The 14,693-nt window shown below is 41.2% G+C and overlaps 1 protein-coding gene across 2 annotated transcripts in view; it reads right to left on the bottom strand.

Moving 5' to 3' along the window:
- The window catches only part of GALNTL6 (polypeptide N-acetylgalactosaminyltransferase like 6), a 1,391,757-nt gene that overhangs the window by 228,575 nt on the left and 1,148,489 nt on the right, over positions 1-14,693 (bottom strand). For both annotated transcript variants that reach the window (XM_070480689.1, XM_070480690.1), the window contains one exon: positions 2,297-2,482. In XM_070480689.1, coding sequence (XP_070336790.1) covers positions 2,297-2,482 — 186 coding nt within the window. The remainder of the gene's footprint in view (positions 1-2,296; positions 2,483-14,693) is intronic.

Here is a 14,693-nt window from a genome sequence, read left to right on the forward strand (position 1 = left end):
TTCTCTTTCACTAAGTGGTGTTCCCCCATAGATGTCTTTGACAGAGGAGACCTTCACTGCTGTGTCCAAAATATTTCTTCTATCAGCTCTGCTGCTATATGAGTATTAAGGTTTCAGTGATGTTCTTCAATCCAATTCTGAATCAGGTTGACTTACAAGTTCCTTGACCAACAAGGAGTCCCAAGGTGACCCAAAGAGAATGAGTCTGTTAAATTAACTGTCAGCCTTCCTGTCAAATTTCCTCTCAGCTCTCATCCGGCCGCTCTAGCTCATGGTGAAGGCAGTTTGACTACTTTTTTCTAAGGATTGTGCCTACATTTCAATTTCCCGGGATCAAACAAACAGACTCTTAATGGGAAATTGAAATTCAGGTATAATCCCAGGGTGAGAAATGAACCAAGAAACCGTGTGATTCCATCTGTTTTTTAAAATTTTTTTCATTTTGAAAGATGTATCAAGACAGTGATAGAGGAAAATAAAAAAAGATAGCAATCCTGAGCTTAGATCATGTCTTAACCATCAGGCCTATAGGAAATGAAATGCTTTAAAGGGGAAAAAATGAGTTTCTCTTTATTTTCTGTCTTTTCCCTTTCCCCCCCTCTTTTTAGATGCATAGGAACAATCAGAGCCTTGATAATTGGCTTTTAGGGATTGCTTTGGTTCATAAATAATTAGGCCTTGTGCTGACTTCCTTGCCTATTCAATACCTTACAGGCCAAATTCAGTTTAAGGAAAGCTCATGGCTACTGATGAAACTTTAAATTGCTATGTCCTTGGACAAGGTACTTTTAATTAAAGGCTCAGAGGATTCTCTGACCATTAGGAGCATAGATACATCCCTGTGGATTAGGGTGGCCAGGCGGTTGTTTGTCAGAGAGGGGGTAGATCTGAGATATGCTGGGGCCTTACTTGCTGATCATTTCCTGTTTCAAATCCAACACAGTTTCAATTGATTTCCACCCCACCCGCATCTTTTACTAATGGAGCTTTCCCAGTTCTGCCTGAAATCCCACACAATTGTCAATAGCAAGTGATTCTTTCTGAGGCAGCTATTGTGAAGGCGGTTGTTACTTGCTTTAGCTCCAAGACCAGGGATATATTTACAATAAAAGTTGATTTAGTGAAATCTGGAGGCACATAAAAGAACACAATGTGCAGACCAAGAACTTTTTAGAAATATATTTTTTCTCATTTTACAATTTATTCCTTAGCTACGACTGGGCTTTATCTCTGTCTTCATTGTGAAATTAAAGAAATATTAATAGTAATGCTTGGACTCAGCTTCAATAGGTTTTCTAGTTTGAATGCATTTCAGGACTTTGGTGTTTTTAACAGTTCAAGTGTCTGAGAGTCTTCTCGTGATCATTTAAGATGTATCACCTGGGGGGCAGCTCTGTGTGTTTGAGGGGTTCTATGTGAATGTAAGGGGTCATATATTTAGGCAGCTAGGCTGGAGCCAGAGTGGAAAGGTACTCCTTATAAATCCTGAGAAAATGTCAGAGTGATTACACTGTGACTGTATTCTGGGGGCTGAATGCTTTTTTCATTGCAGCATCAAAGCAAGGGTCAGTTCAGAGATGCTCTCAAGAATTGCAGGAGGGCTGAGACAAAGTTGGTGACCTGTGGACTTATTAATGATGTGGAGCTTTACATGATGGTAGTGAATAATGAGGTTTGTTTTTCTCTTAGGCAAATGAGCAGCTCTCATCTCTTAACAATCCTGTAATAATTGGTAAACATTATGTGTGTGTGTGTGTGTGCGTGCACATTTTAACCATACTGTGCTTATGTGTGCTAAGTTGCTTTGGTCATATTCAACTCATTGCAGCCTGTAGACTGCAGCCTGCCAGGCTCCTCTGTCCATGGGATTTTCCAGGCAAGAATACTGGAGTGGGTTGTCATGGCCTCCTCGAGGGGATCTTCCCGACCCAGGGATCAAACCTGCGTCTCTTCCATCACCTGCTTTGGCAGGTGAGTTCTTTAGCAGTAGTGCCACCTGGTAAGCCCACTGTACTTGTGGGTAGTATAATAAACACTTTTCCCTTTTAGTGTTTACTCAGGGAATGTCTAAGATAAGAAATCAAACCTTTTCAAACCAAAGTTAGATTGCATTATCTAAAATGGCAGTTTCAATTGTGCTTTTCTAGTTACCTGTAGCTCCCAGCAATGGTCAATAAGATAGCGTTCAGGGCTCCCACCGCAAACCCCATGGAAGGGGTCTCTAGCCGCCATCAGCGGCAGACTAGCAGATGCAAACCCCCTCCCCCGCCTGGCCCAGGAGGCTGAGGGCACTCACTGAGGAGCGGGGGCAGCCAGTTGACGTTGACCTCACAGTGGGAGTCGAGGAACGTCAGGACCTCGCCTCTGGCCACGGACGCCCCCAGGAGTCGGGTCCGGATCAGCCCTTCCCTTTTCCTGGTGCGGACGATCCTCACTTTGGAAAACCGAGCCATGTACTCTTCCAGCTTCTCCTTCAAGTGTTCTGGGAAAGAAGAAGACAGACACAGAAGGACACGGAACATTAGCTACAGCAGACCGACTCCAGAGCGTGCTCGGAGAAAGCCGGCCGAGGTCCTCTCTCTCCTCCTTTCGTCCTGAGGGGAGAGACGCGGAAGATTCCTTGCCTAGGGGTCTCTATACTTTACAAGTTCCACTTTTTGTTGTTGTTCAGTTGCTCAGTCGTGTCCGGCTCTTTGCGACCCCATGGACTGTAGCCCGCCAGGCTCCTCTGTCCATGGGATTCTCCAGGCAAGAATGCTGGAGTGGGTTGCCATTTCCTCCTCCAGGGGACCTTCCCGACCCAGGAATGGAACCTGCATGTCCTGCATCGGCAGGTGGATTCTTTACCGCTGAGCCACCAGGGGAGCCCACGGGTTCCAGAACGCTCCATAAGATGCAAATACTGCCTTCTGTGTGGACAAGGACCAGCCAGCGCTCCACCCCAAAGTTGTTGTGGGTCTGGGACCCCCGGGCTGTGGCCTAGCCAGCCTGCACCCAGGCAGGAGTCAGCCCTGGGTCCCTGCTGGCCGGGTCAGCTGACCGTTCCAGGACATGGGCTTTTGCCAACAAGAGGGCCCGTCCAGCAAGGCTTTGCATAGTGTTCTCTGTATTGAAAATAGTGCATATAAAACCACAGGAAAGAAAAATATACCTCAAGCCAACAGAAGGGCTGCCTGGTGGGTCTAGTGGTAAAGAATCCGACTGTCGAAGCAGGAGACATAAGAGACGTGGGTTCAGCCCCTGGGTCCGGAAGATCCCCTGGAGGAGGGCATGGTAACCCACTCCAGTATTCTTGCCTGGAGAATCCCCATGGACAGAGGAGCCTGGTGGGCTACAGTCCATGAGATCACAAAGAGTCGGACACAACTGAAGCGACTTAGCACAAATAACAGGAACCAGATTTCCTCCCCGCTGCCAGGTAATAGCAAACTGGCAAGAAACTTCAGCTCCTGGATTTGGATTTGAAGTGGAAAGTGACTGATTTACTGTGAAAATTACATATGGAGAGGGACAAGCAGATGAGATGCTATATAATCATTTTGGACTTGGCTAAGATTGGAAAAAAAAAATTGGAAAGCTTTCTTTGCCTAATTAAAAAAATGTAAACAAAACGAAATGAGATAACTTATTTATGGAATAAAACATTTCCTACTGGCTGTGATAAAGTACATTTATCTCTCAGTTCTTTTGTATGCCAAAGAAGTGTATTTTGGTAGCTTTCTGTGGGATATGTGCTCATATAATTGACATCATCTGCTCTCAACCTCCCACATGTAAAACCTTAGGAGGACTTTCCTGGAGTTTGTAACAAGTAGAGTCTAATATTCATTGAAATAGAATCTTAGCATGCTGTATGTTCTGTAGGTTTCGCTTTCAAACTGTCTGCTTGTTTGCAATCAAAGGCAATATTATTATTAAGTCTCCTTCTGTGATTTCTAACAGTAGCGGTTCATGGAAGGATTTATGATTTTGCTTTTTTTTTTTTTTTTGGAGTATTGGCTCAGTGGTAAAGAATCTGCCTACCAATGCAGGAAATTTGGGTTCAGTTCCTGGGTAAGAAAGATCCCCTGGAGAAGGAAATGGTAACCCACTGCGGTATTCTTGCCTGGAGAATCCCATGGACAGAGGAGCCTGGTGGGCTACACTCTGTGGGGTTGCAGAGAGTCAGACATGACTGAGCGACTGAGCACGCAGGCATGGTGCTTTACAATGCTGTGTTAATTTCTGCTGTGGAGCAGAATGAATCAGCCGCAAGTACACATATATCCCCTTTTTTGAATTTCCTTCCCATTTAGGTCTTCACAGAGCACTGGGTAGAGTTCCTTGTGCTATACAGTAAGTTCTCAGTAGTTTCCTATTGTATACAAAGGATCAATAGTGTATACTGATCAATCCCAATCTCCTAGTTCATCCCACCCCAACCTCCGTCGCCTGCTTCGTGTCCATAGGTTTGTTCTCTACATCTGTGTCTCTATTCCTACCCTGAAAATAGGTTCATGAGTACCGTTTTTCTTGATTCCAAATGTATGAGTTAATATATGGTGGTACTTTTTCTCTGACTTACTTCATTCTGTAGGACAGCCTCTAGGTCTGTCCACATCTCTGCAAACCTCCCTGCTCTTCTGTCGATTGTACCACTGTGGGCATCATCTTGACAATCCGACTGCCTTCTCTGCTTGACTCTCTGACCCCCAAGGACTAAAGTAGTCTTTTTTCAAGGGAGAGAGGATTAATTCTTTGTAGCTGCCTATGAGAAAGTACTTCTTCCTAGAAGAGATTAGCCTCCCACATGTCCCAAGGCAGAGGGTTGTTAGAAGCAGAGGGTTGTTGGTCACCTGCTAAGGACTGTCCCCACTTGGGCTTGACGCTTCCAAACTTTCTAGTTTATCGGGGACTCTCTGAACCCAGTGGGAGCATCTCTACATGTTGCCTTTCCCTCTCTGTATGTTTTCTGATTCTGTGTATTTTTCATCAAAGTCCGTTTTAATACACTAAGAAGACTGTCAGGTATGAATGCACTAATCTCAAGGGGTTTGACCCCACAGCAAGTCCACTAAATGTTCAAATCAATTCCTCTAATTTGAACTTTGTGGTAATAATTAGGTTGCTTTGCCTCTGAGTAATGACCTAGTTGACTGCCCCTTGGAGGGGTCTGTTTTTTCTTAGTAGTTCAGTTATAGCATTTAATTAACCATAGCTCACTGTGAAGAAGATATTATCCATCTGATTTGCAAATTAGACTCTCATACAAGGAAATTCTTGAGGATGGTGGAGATACCTTTAATTAAAAACATTTTTTCATTTCTTTTGTATGAACAGTTTTGAGATTCATTTCAAAATCTTACTCAAATGATTTTAAACATGCTTTGGTATTACTTAAACACAGCATCTTTGAAGATCCCTTTTGAATTCATTTAATTTAAAGAATGACAGGAGAATTTATGGTATCTTTATAAAAGAGACATTTCTTTTTTGACTAGGAAACATTTGTAGAACCATTAACTTTTTTTTTTTTTTTGGTTGGTGACCCTAGACTAGCAGTGGAAATATTACTGTTAAAATCCACTAAGTGGTACCCTGATGACCTGGAAAAGTTAATATAATTTCAAATATACCAATTTTTGCCCAAGGTTTATGATATCACTGGGAGGCAGTAATGAAATGTTGAGTTATACTCAAGTGACATTTTGGTGTCTTGCTACTGTTGATATTAAGTACAGCAGTTTTCTGAATGTATTTACCCTTTTTTACTAGAGATTTCAGTATGCTCCATGAACTTACACATTCATTAGTATATTTATCATTCAGGATAGCAACTAAGTGCTAAAAAAGTTGCCTTCAATGATTTGCAGTCGAGAATCAAGGACATGAGTTCTAGACCTTTCACTCACTGGACCTATATCTTCAGTTAAGTAATTTCAGTTTTCACCTGTGGAATGTGATGTGTGTATGTGTGTTCAGTATCCAACTCTTTGCGACCTCAAGGACTGTAGCCCACCAGGCTCTTCTGTCCATGGAATTTCCCAGGCAAGAATACTGGAGTGGGTTGCCGTTCTCTTCTCCAGGGGATCCTCCCAACCCGGGGATCAAATCCACACCTCCTGCTTGGCAGGCAGGTTCTTTACCACTGAGCTACCTGGGTAACCATGGAATGTGATGAAAGTGAATGTGAAAGTGAAGTTGCTCAGTTGCATCTGACTCTTTGCGACTCCATGGACTGTAGCCCGCCAGGCTCCTCCGTCTATGGGATTTTCCAGGCAAGAATACTGGAGTGGGTTGCCATTTCCTTCTCTAGGAGATCTTCCCAATCCAGGGATTGAACCCAGGTCTCCCACATTGTAGGCAGATGGTTTACCATCTGAGCCACCAGGGAAGGCATGGAATGTGATGAGTTGATCTTAAATATTCCTTCCAATTCTATAATTCTGTGATTTCCCTTGTCATGTTTTACTTATGCTATAGATCTAGTCTATGAAGTATTTCATTTTTCCTAAAAAGCATCCTAGAGATTGGCCTTCCAGTGTTTCTTTGGGTCACATGTCACATTGAAAAGCAAGAATCAACTCAAGATAAAGCTGTCAGAGGTTTAGTCAAAAAGTAAATGCCATGTCTTGTCCTTGGTCAACACAGTATCTGTCTGGTCTCCCCCAGCTCCCTGTCTTCAAGACTGTCACTGGTGTCAAAAATCATGACTTTGAAACACTCTAAGTTCATCAAAGATTTAGGTCTGTTCAATAAATTAAAGTGAAAGTTGCTCAGTCATGTCCGACTCTTTGCGACCCTATAGGCTATATAGTCCATGAAATTCTCCAGGAAAGAATACTGGAGTGGGTATTATACTTATTATGTTGGGAAACTATAGTAGCAGAGTTTAGACAGCTTTCTGGTCTACCTTTGAGCGATTGTCCCTAAGGCATAGGGAATCTAAGTGACCAGGAGTGTTACAGAGCAAGGTCTGAGTTTCCTGAGTGGAGAACTCACCAGAGGCTGGACAAACAGCTGCCCTGGGCTCAACAGGTTCCTTCTCCTTTGAATCCCCTAATTTAATCTCAAGGAGAGAGCAGGAGGGGTAGGAGACCCAAGTGACCTGGAGATATGAGTTCTATGTCTAAATACATACTATGAAGCTGACATTTCTTTGATGTTTATACTTTGGTGTTGGTAGAGTATAGCAGCGTGCATTTGTGCCTGCCAAGTTGCTTCAGTCATGTCCTACTCTTAGTGACCCTATGGATTATAGCTCACCCAGCTCCTCTGTCCATGGGATTCTCCAGGCAAGAATACTGGAGTGGGTTGCCATGGCCTCATCCAGGGGATCTTCCCAACCCAGGAATCAAACCCACATCTCTTATCCCCTCCTGCATTGGCAGGCAAGTTTTTTACTACCAGCACCACCTAGAAGCCTTAGTGTATAGCAGAAGATGACCTTAAGAGCACATACAGAATAAATGCTAGTTATTGAGTGTGTGTGCTAAATTGCTTCAGTCATGTCCAATTCTTTGTGCCTCTATGGACTGTAGCCCCCCAGGCTCCTCTGTCCATGGGATTCTCCAGGCAAGAATATGGAGTGGGTTGCCATTTCCTCCTCCAGGAGATCTTCCCGACCCAGGGATTGAAATAGAGTCTCCTGTGTCTCCTGCATTGGCAGGTGGGTTGTTTACCACTAGTTATTGTGGATGGTGACTAGCGATAAATTCTGAACTGGAATGTGTCATAAACACATAGAAATATATATACCTTTCTGGTTCCTTCTTTCACCACAAGACTATACTCTTTAAGTATTTTGGATAATTTGAGGTCTTATCACAGTGACAAGAAGTACTTCACAATTAGAGACTAGAGGATATCCTTACTCTTCTCAATATACTTGACACATGTTGTGTGTATATTTTAACGCAAAGTGACAGTGTTAAGGATAACTGTCTACTTAGCATATAGAAACTTTTTCTGTATTCTTTAGGCAAGAGAAATGTACAGATTTTATGTCTCCAGTTAACTCCAGAAAGCTGTCAATCTCTTGATGTCCTGGTTGACCACACTAAATATGTCCCCTTTCATAGCATTCACATACAGACCCTTCATATTATCTCTGGAGCACAAAAAATTCAACCAAGAACTTAAAAGAATTGCTGAAACTGTATCCAATTCCTTCTTTTATGATTTTGACTGAGTTCTGCCTCCGGATGTCTTATTTTCTATTCTTTTAATATGCAAGTCACCTGGGAAACAGCTGTTGTTGTGGTTTAGTCACTGAGTCATGTCTGACTCTTTGTGACCCCAGAGACTGCAACACGCCAGGCTCTTCTGCCCATGGGATTTTCCAGGCAAGAACACTGGAGTGGGTTCCATCTCTCAATGTCTTATTTTCTATTCTTTTAATATACATAGCATCTTCAGTCACTTGGGAAATAGCTGGGACACTGAAATGAATAGACCACATATATTCTAGCTGCTGTTAAAAAAAAGGATTAGAAAGTTACCCTTTACAACCTCTAAAAAAACTAATGGACTCAACTAACATCACAGAAGGAACCAGATCACTTGTTCTGTGCTTCCTGGTGAGGAAACATGTCACTGCCTCTTTCTTGGCAAAGTATTGAATCTGAGTTTGATCACGCCTTTAGATCTAACTATCAGCTTATAGGAACTAAAAGATTGATGAATTTGTGAAATAGCACATCTGGGAGATAACTAGCAAAAACTCTAGAAACTCTAGAAATTTCTCCAACACAAATGGCTTGACTTCTTCAACAAATAAAAGAAGAAAAAGAAAGAGAACCCTAAAGATTGTGTGCTTATGTGTCTGACTCTTGGGACCCCACAGACTGTAGCCTGCCAGATTCCTCTGTCCATGGAATTTTCCAGGCAAGAAGACTGGTGTGGGTTGTCATTTCCTCCTCCAAGAGATCTTCCCACCCCAGCGATTGAAACTGCATCTTTGGTGTCTCTTGCTTTGGCAGATGGGTTCTTTTCCACTAGTGCTACCACCATTGCCACCTGGGAAACCCCCTAAAGATTAAAATATACTTAAGAAATAGAATGGAGGTTCCAGAGGGAGGGGATATGTGTGTGTACACACACACACACACACACACACACACACACACACACACACACATATATATATAATTATGACTGATTTGTGTTGTTGTATGGCAGAAACCAACACAACATTGTAAAGTAATTTCCCACCAATTAAAAAAAATTAACAAAAAAAGAAGAAATATATCAAAGGAGAGGACCCAGTGTGGACCCTGATTCAATGATACAGTTGAGAAAGAAAACATCAGCCCATCCCCCCAGGTGTGGGCAGTGGTCTGACCCTCACGGCCAGCCCGTCATCTGGTTCTGCTGGACATAACCATCTTGGTGACTGTCAGCATGCAGCGAGGTCAGTCTGAGACCATGATAAAGTAAGACAGAAACAAGATCACTGTGAAACTCACGGATACCAAATGTTTCCGTTTCAGCTAAAATGTGTGGTTTCTAATTTGTTGTTGTTGTTGTTGTGGAACGGATTTGAGATTCTCCCCCATGAAAGTCCTTGTTGTTGTATAGCCGCTCAGTTGTGTGCGGCTCTTTGTGACCCCCATGGACTGCAGCATGCCAGGATTCCTTGCCCTCCACCATCTCCTGGAGTTTGCTCAAACTCGTGTCCATTGAGTCGAAGATGGCAACCAACCATCTCATCCTCTGTCGTCCCCTTCTCCTTCTGCCCTCAATCTTTCCCAGCATCAGGATACTTCCAGTGAGTCAGCTCTTCACATCATGTGGCCAAAGTTTTGGAACTTCAGCTTTAGCATCAGTCCTTCCAATGAATATTCAGGGTGGATTTCCGTAAGGATTGACTGGTTTGATCTCTTGAGAGTCCTTGATTTCATGCAATCATGGGAGGATAGAGTTGGAGACTGTTCTTTAGGATCCTTTATGTTTCTGCATCTTTTGTGAATAAGGTCTATCATTTGTTCTGGGTTATCTTTTCAAGGGTGTTTATACAGTGAACAGATAGGGAATACAGAGATCTGTGTTTCTCTCAGGAACAAAATGCCATTTTATTTATAGCTCCAGAAGGTGGAGATAGTGTTCCCCTTGCTTGCTTGCTGCCCATTATACAAGATTTCAGTTCTATTGGTTCGGAGAGGAGGGAAGGCTACCGATGAAGGGCTTGTAACCTCACATGAAAGTTTTAGAGTTTCTGACCAGGAAACTCGCCTTCTGTAGAGAGGAGTCTAGCAGAGCACAAGTTGGTAATTACACATGCCTGGCTGTCCTGTTCTTACCTGTGGAACCGCCCACCTCTGGCTCAACTGAACTCCACCCCATCACTCACTGATCTCTTATGAGTCTCTCCTCTTTTTAATTCCTTTTTGTGCCTGAAAATATAACGTCTCTGACATCACACACACATTTCTTAGTGGGAAACAGTGAGCTGTGTTTACCTGGAGAATTCTGATAATTGTCTGTGACCTTCCCTTAGGCCCTACATTCCCACATAGAGAACAGGAATGAGGTGGCTTCCCTGGTGGTCCTGTGGTTAAGACATTCCCTTCCAGTGCAGGGGATGTGGGTTCAATCCCTGGTCAGGGCACTAAGATCGCACATGCCTTGCAGGTCAGAAAACCAAAACATAACGCAGAAGCAATATTGTAACAAATTCAATAAAGATTTTAAAAATGCTCCACATGAAATAATATCTTAAAAATAAAAAGAGGAATGAAATACCTTTCAGCTTAGGCTCTCATCTTGGGAGGTCAGGTAATCTGGACACCTCACAGCTTCCTTGGGGTCCTCTTTCTGTCCCAATTTCTCTCTCTCTCTCTCTTCCTCTCTCTCTTTTATCATTTGTTTAATGAGCAACTGAATTATGTATTTTCAGGATAGCTTTAAATGTGTGATGTACTCAGAGTAACACAAAAGAAATGCCACAACATCTGTTCTTGCACCCAGGGCATGGCCACAGTGGAGTAGTTACAGCGGTAGACTCAGTACCCAGAATTAATTATTCACAGAAAGCATCCTTCTCCATGGTTAGGGCTATAAATGGTTTACAATCTTCTCTCTGGGAAATGCTCCTATATCAAAGACCCCCAAAGTGAAAAAAACTATAGGTGCCACATACATAAAAGGATTAAGGACATTTTCAGAAAAAGCACAATGTGTAAAAGGAAGAGAGAGGGGAAAAAAGAGAAATTCATAGTTAAAATATTTACTTTCTTCATTTTTAAAATTTTAGAGTATGTTCTCTTAGAATGGTTTTTGCAGGATAGTGAGAAATAGATTTTCAGATGGCTCAGTGGTAAAAAATCCACCTGCCAATGCAGGAGACGCAGGTTCCATCTCTGGGTCGGGAAGATCCCCTGGAGGAGGAAATGGCAATCCACTCCAGTATTCTTGCCTGGAAAATCCCATGGGCAGAGGAGCCTGGCGGGCTCCAGTCTATGGGGTCGCAAAGAGTCAGACATGAATGAGTGACAGCACAAATAATAGACTACTCCATACAAAATATTTTGGCATTGGGTAATATCCTGAAAACTGCCTGTCCCAATGTGCACATGCATGGATACAAGTGTTGCATATAGTTGTGTTGCAGCTTTTATTTCAGTTCATTTGTCACACGTTTGATTTGTACATTCATTGCTTATTCCAGTTTTGAATAATGTTAACTAACGTGTATTTAGTTACAGCAGAAATATTTGTATTCTCTTTTTCCTTTTCCACAGTATTTTCCTTAGGACTGTTTAAAAACTGGTCTTGTCTGATGTTTCAAGTATTTCTTAACTAATACTTAGATTATATATTTTTCTAAACATTTTATTTTAATTTTTATTGGAGTGTAGTTGATTTACAATGTTGTATAAGTTTTGGGTGAACAGCAAAGTGAATCAGTTTATACATATATCCACTCTTTTTTAGATTCTTTTTGCATATAGTCCATTACAGAGTGCTGAGTAGAGTTCCTTGGGCTGTGCAGTAGGCCCTTGTTAGTTATGTATTTTATGTATAGCAGTGTATATATATCAATCCCAATCTCCCAATTTACTATCACCCCCATTCCCTGGTAACCAACCATATTTGTTTTTTACATCCGTGACTCTATTTCTGATTTGTAAACAAGTTCATTTGCACCCTCCCCTTCCTTTTCAGATACCTCATATACACAATATCATGTGATATTTGTCTTTCTCTGCCTGACTTACTCACTTCAGTATGATAATGTCTATGCCCATCTATTCTAAGTATTTTATAGTTTTCAAAAGTCATTGCAAGTAAAGGGCTTCTGTGAATGAGTACATGTGACATAATCAGAATCTAAAATTTATAGTTAGTAACTGTTCTGTTTTTATGAACCTAGAATGAGAACTGTATTTTCTCTACATCAGGCAATATAAAATTTACTGAAATACAAGATTATTTTCCTTATATAATTCATTCTAATATTGTAAGTTTGGCCTCAAATAAAAGCAATGTGAATGGAAACTGGGTAAAATTCAGGTCTTTCTATGAAATATTTTTGCTGAGTATTTTGAACTCCCTACAAATTGATGCATTTTAATGCAGTATAAAAATTTCTGCTTTTTAATACTTTAGTAGTTTTACTTCATTTTAAGTATCCTATATATTGTAAGGAATAGTTTATATAGTTGATAAGTTTTCATTTGTACCAAGTACGTGATAATTTGGTCTAAATGCACAAATATAAAAGTGCATTACTGTCAGTATTACAAAAAGTCTTTGGTTCAGTGTTGTACTCTTTAGCCTGCAAATATTTAAGAATTTTGCCAAAAATAGTGTTAGGCTTTAGTCTGTAAATATTAGAGAATGGTTTAATCCTAGAAGAAACATTATACACAATGCACTGTTTTAAATAAAAAGCCTATATAAATATCATTTGAATTATCAGTATTGACACAGGAGAAAAAAATCTCTAAGCTCATCTAGATCATTTCTTCTTTTCACTTATTTAGTGTTTTAAAAAACTGGTGAGATGCACATAACATAAAAATTACCATCTTAACTATTTTTAGTGTACAGTTCAGTCCAGTAGGGCTAAGTATATTCAAAATGCTTGTCCAATTCAGCCACAGATCATTTGATGTTGCAAACTAAAACTCTATGCCCATTAAATAGGAGAGGTCCCTATTTCCCCGTCTCCCCAGCCCTTGGAAACTACATCTACTCTCTGTTCCTATGTGTGTGATGCCTCTAAATGCCTAATATAACTGGAACTTACAGTATTTGCCATTTTGTTATTGGCTTATTTTATTTCAGTATAATGTTCTCAAGGTTCACCTGTGTTGTAGCCAGGTCAGAAGCTCCTTTCTTTTCTAAGGCTGAGTAACATTGAATTGTATGTATTAGACCCCATTTTCTTTATCCTTCCTTTTGTTAATGGGCGTTGGGTGGTTTCTAGCTTTGGTCTAAAGTGAATAATGCAGCTATGGACCTGCCTGCCTGCTGAGTCGCTCAGTAAGTCAGACTCTGTGACCCCGGTGGACTGTAGCCTGCCAGGCTCCTCTGTCCAAGGGGATTCTCCAGGAAAGAATACTGGAGTGGGTTGCCATGACCTCCTCCAGGGATCTTTCCCACCTTCCCAGCCCAGGGATAGAACCTGGGTTGCCTACACTGCAAGCCGGTTTTTTAAGGTCTGAACCATCTGGGAGCGGATTTACATGAATCTCTGCAACAAATTCTCTCTGCAATAGACAGCCTCTTCTAGTCTTAGGCTTGAGGCCTGAAGGCTGAATCCAGGGACGCCCAGGCCTCTGCCCTCTCTCAGCCTAAGCTGTCAGTTCTATCAGGGAGCTAAAGACCACTTTGTATTTAACCATCTTAGTTAATTAGTCTCCTCATATTTATCAGTATGTCTTTTACGTATCTTCTCCTTCTTCCAAAAAAGCTCAATACTTAGCTGTCAATGATTCCCTTAATCTTGAACCTGTCAAAAATGCACATTTTATAAGATAATTTGTCTCGAGACATGAAGCTTTAAAAAATAAATGCAGTCAAGCAAAGAAAAAATCAAGAGAATCAGTGTATGTATACTTTTTGTTTCTAAAGTCCTTAAGGTAAAAGTCCCATTCATAAATTTCACACTTTTTCAGCCACATCAATGACTTCTTAATACATTTTGCAGAATGCCAGGGTATGTGACATTAAGTTGATCATTTTCTATTCCAACATTAATGCTAATTAGTGATTTATTTGCACTCTCGTATGCATTCATTGGATAAGCACCTGTTCTGTGAGCTGTTGACTCCTAATGACAATCTTTAAAAATTGGGACTAAGTGATTTTGTCATCAAAATAATGATTTCCTGTAATGTGTATTCCTAATACAAAAATCAGGATGAGAAATAAAAACTCTGTGCATTTAAATGATTCTCAGATAATGTGAGCCCATCAACAAGGCTGGTGATAGAGGGACATCACCATCTTCCAAGGAAATCAGATGCCATGAGCATCAAATCAGCAGGCTACATGAAATCACCTCTGAATCCAAGGGATTTCAAATTCATTGAGGCAATTTTTAGAAAACTCAAAGTTATGTTAATAAATAACAAACAAAGCCAAAGCCAGGATGCTTGAAAAAGGGAGAAACTAATCTTTAGCTAGTGAAAAAGCATAAAATTCAGGAAATGTGTGTGTTCAGTTGCTCAGTCATGCCCAATTCTTTCAACCCCGTGGTTTGTAGC

This window comes from Odocoileus virginianus, chromosome 18 (genome assembly GCF_023699985.2).
Source record: "Odocoileus virginianus isolate 20LAN1187 ecotype Illinois chromosome 18, Ovbor_1.2, whole genome shotgun sequence".
Taxonomy (NCBI): Eukaryota; Metazoa; Chordata; class Mammalia; order Artiodactyla; family Cervidae; genus Odocoileus; species Odocoileus virginianus.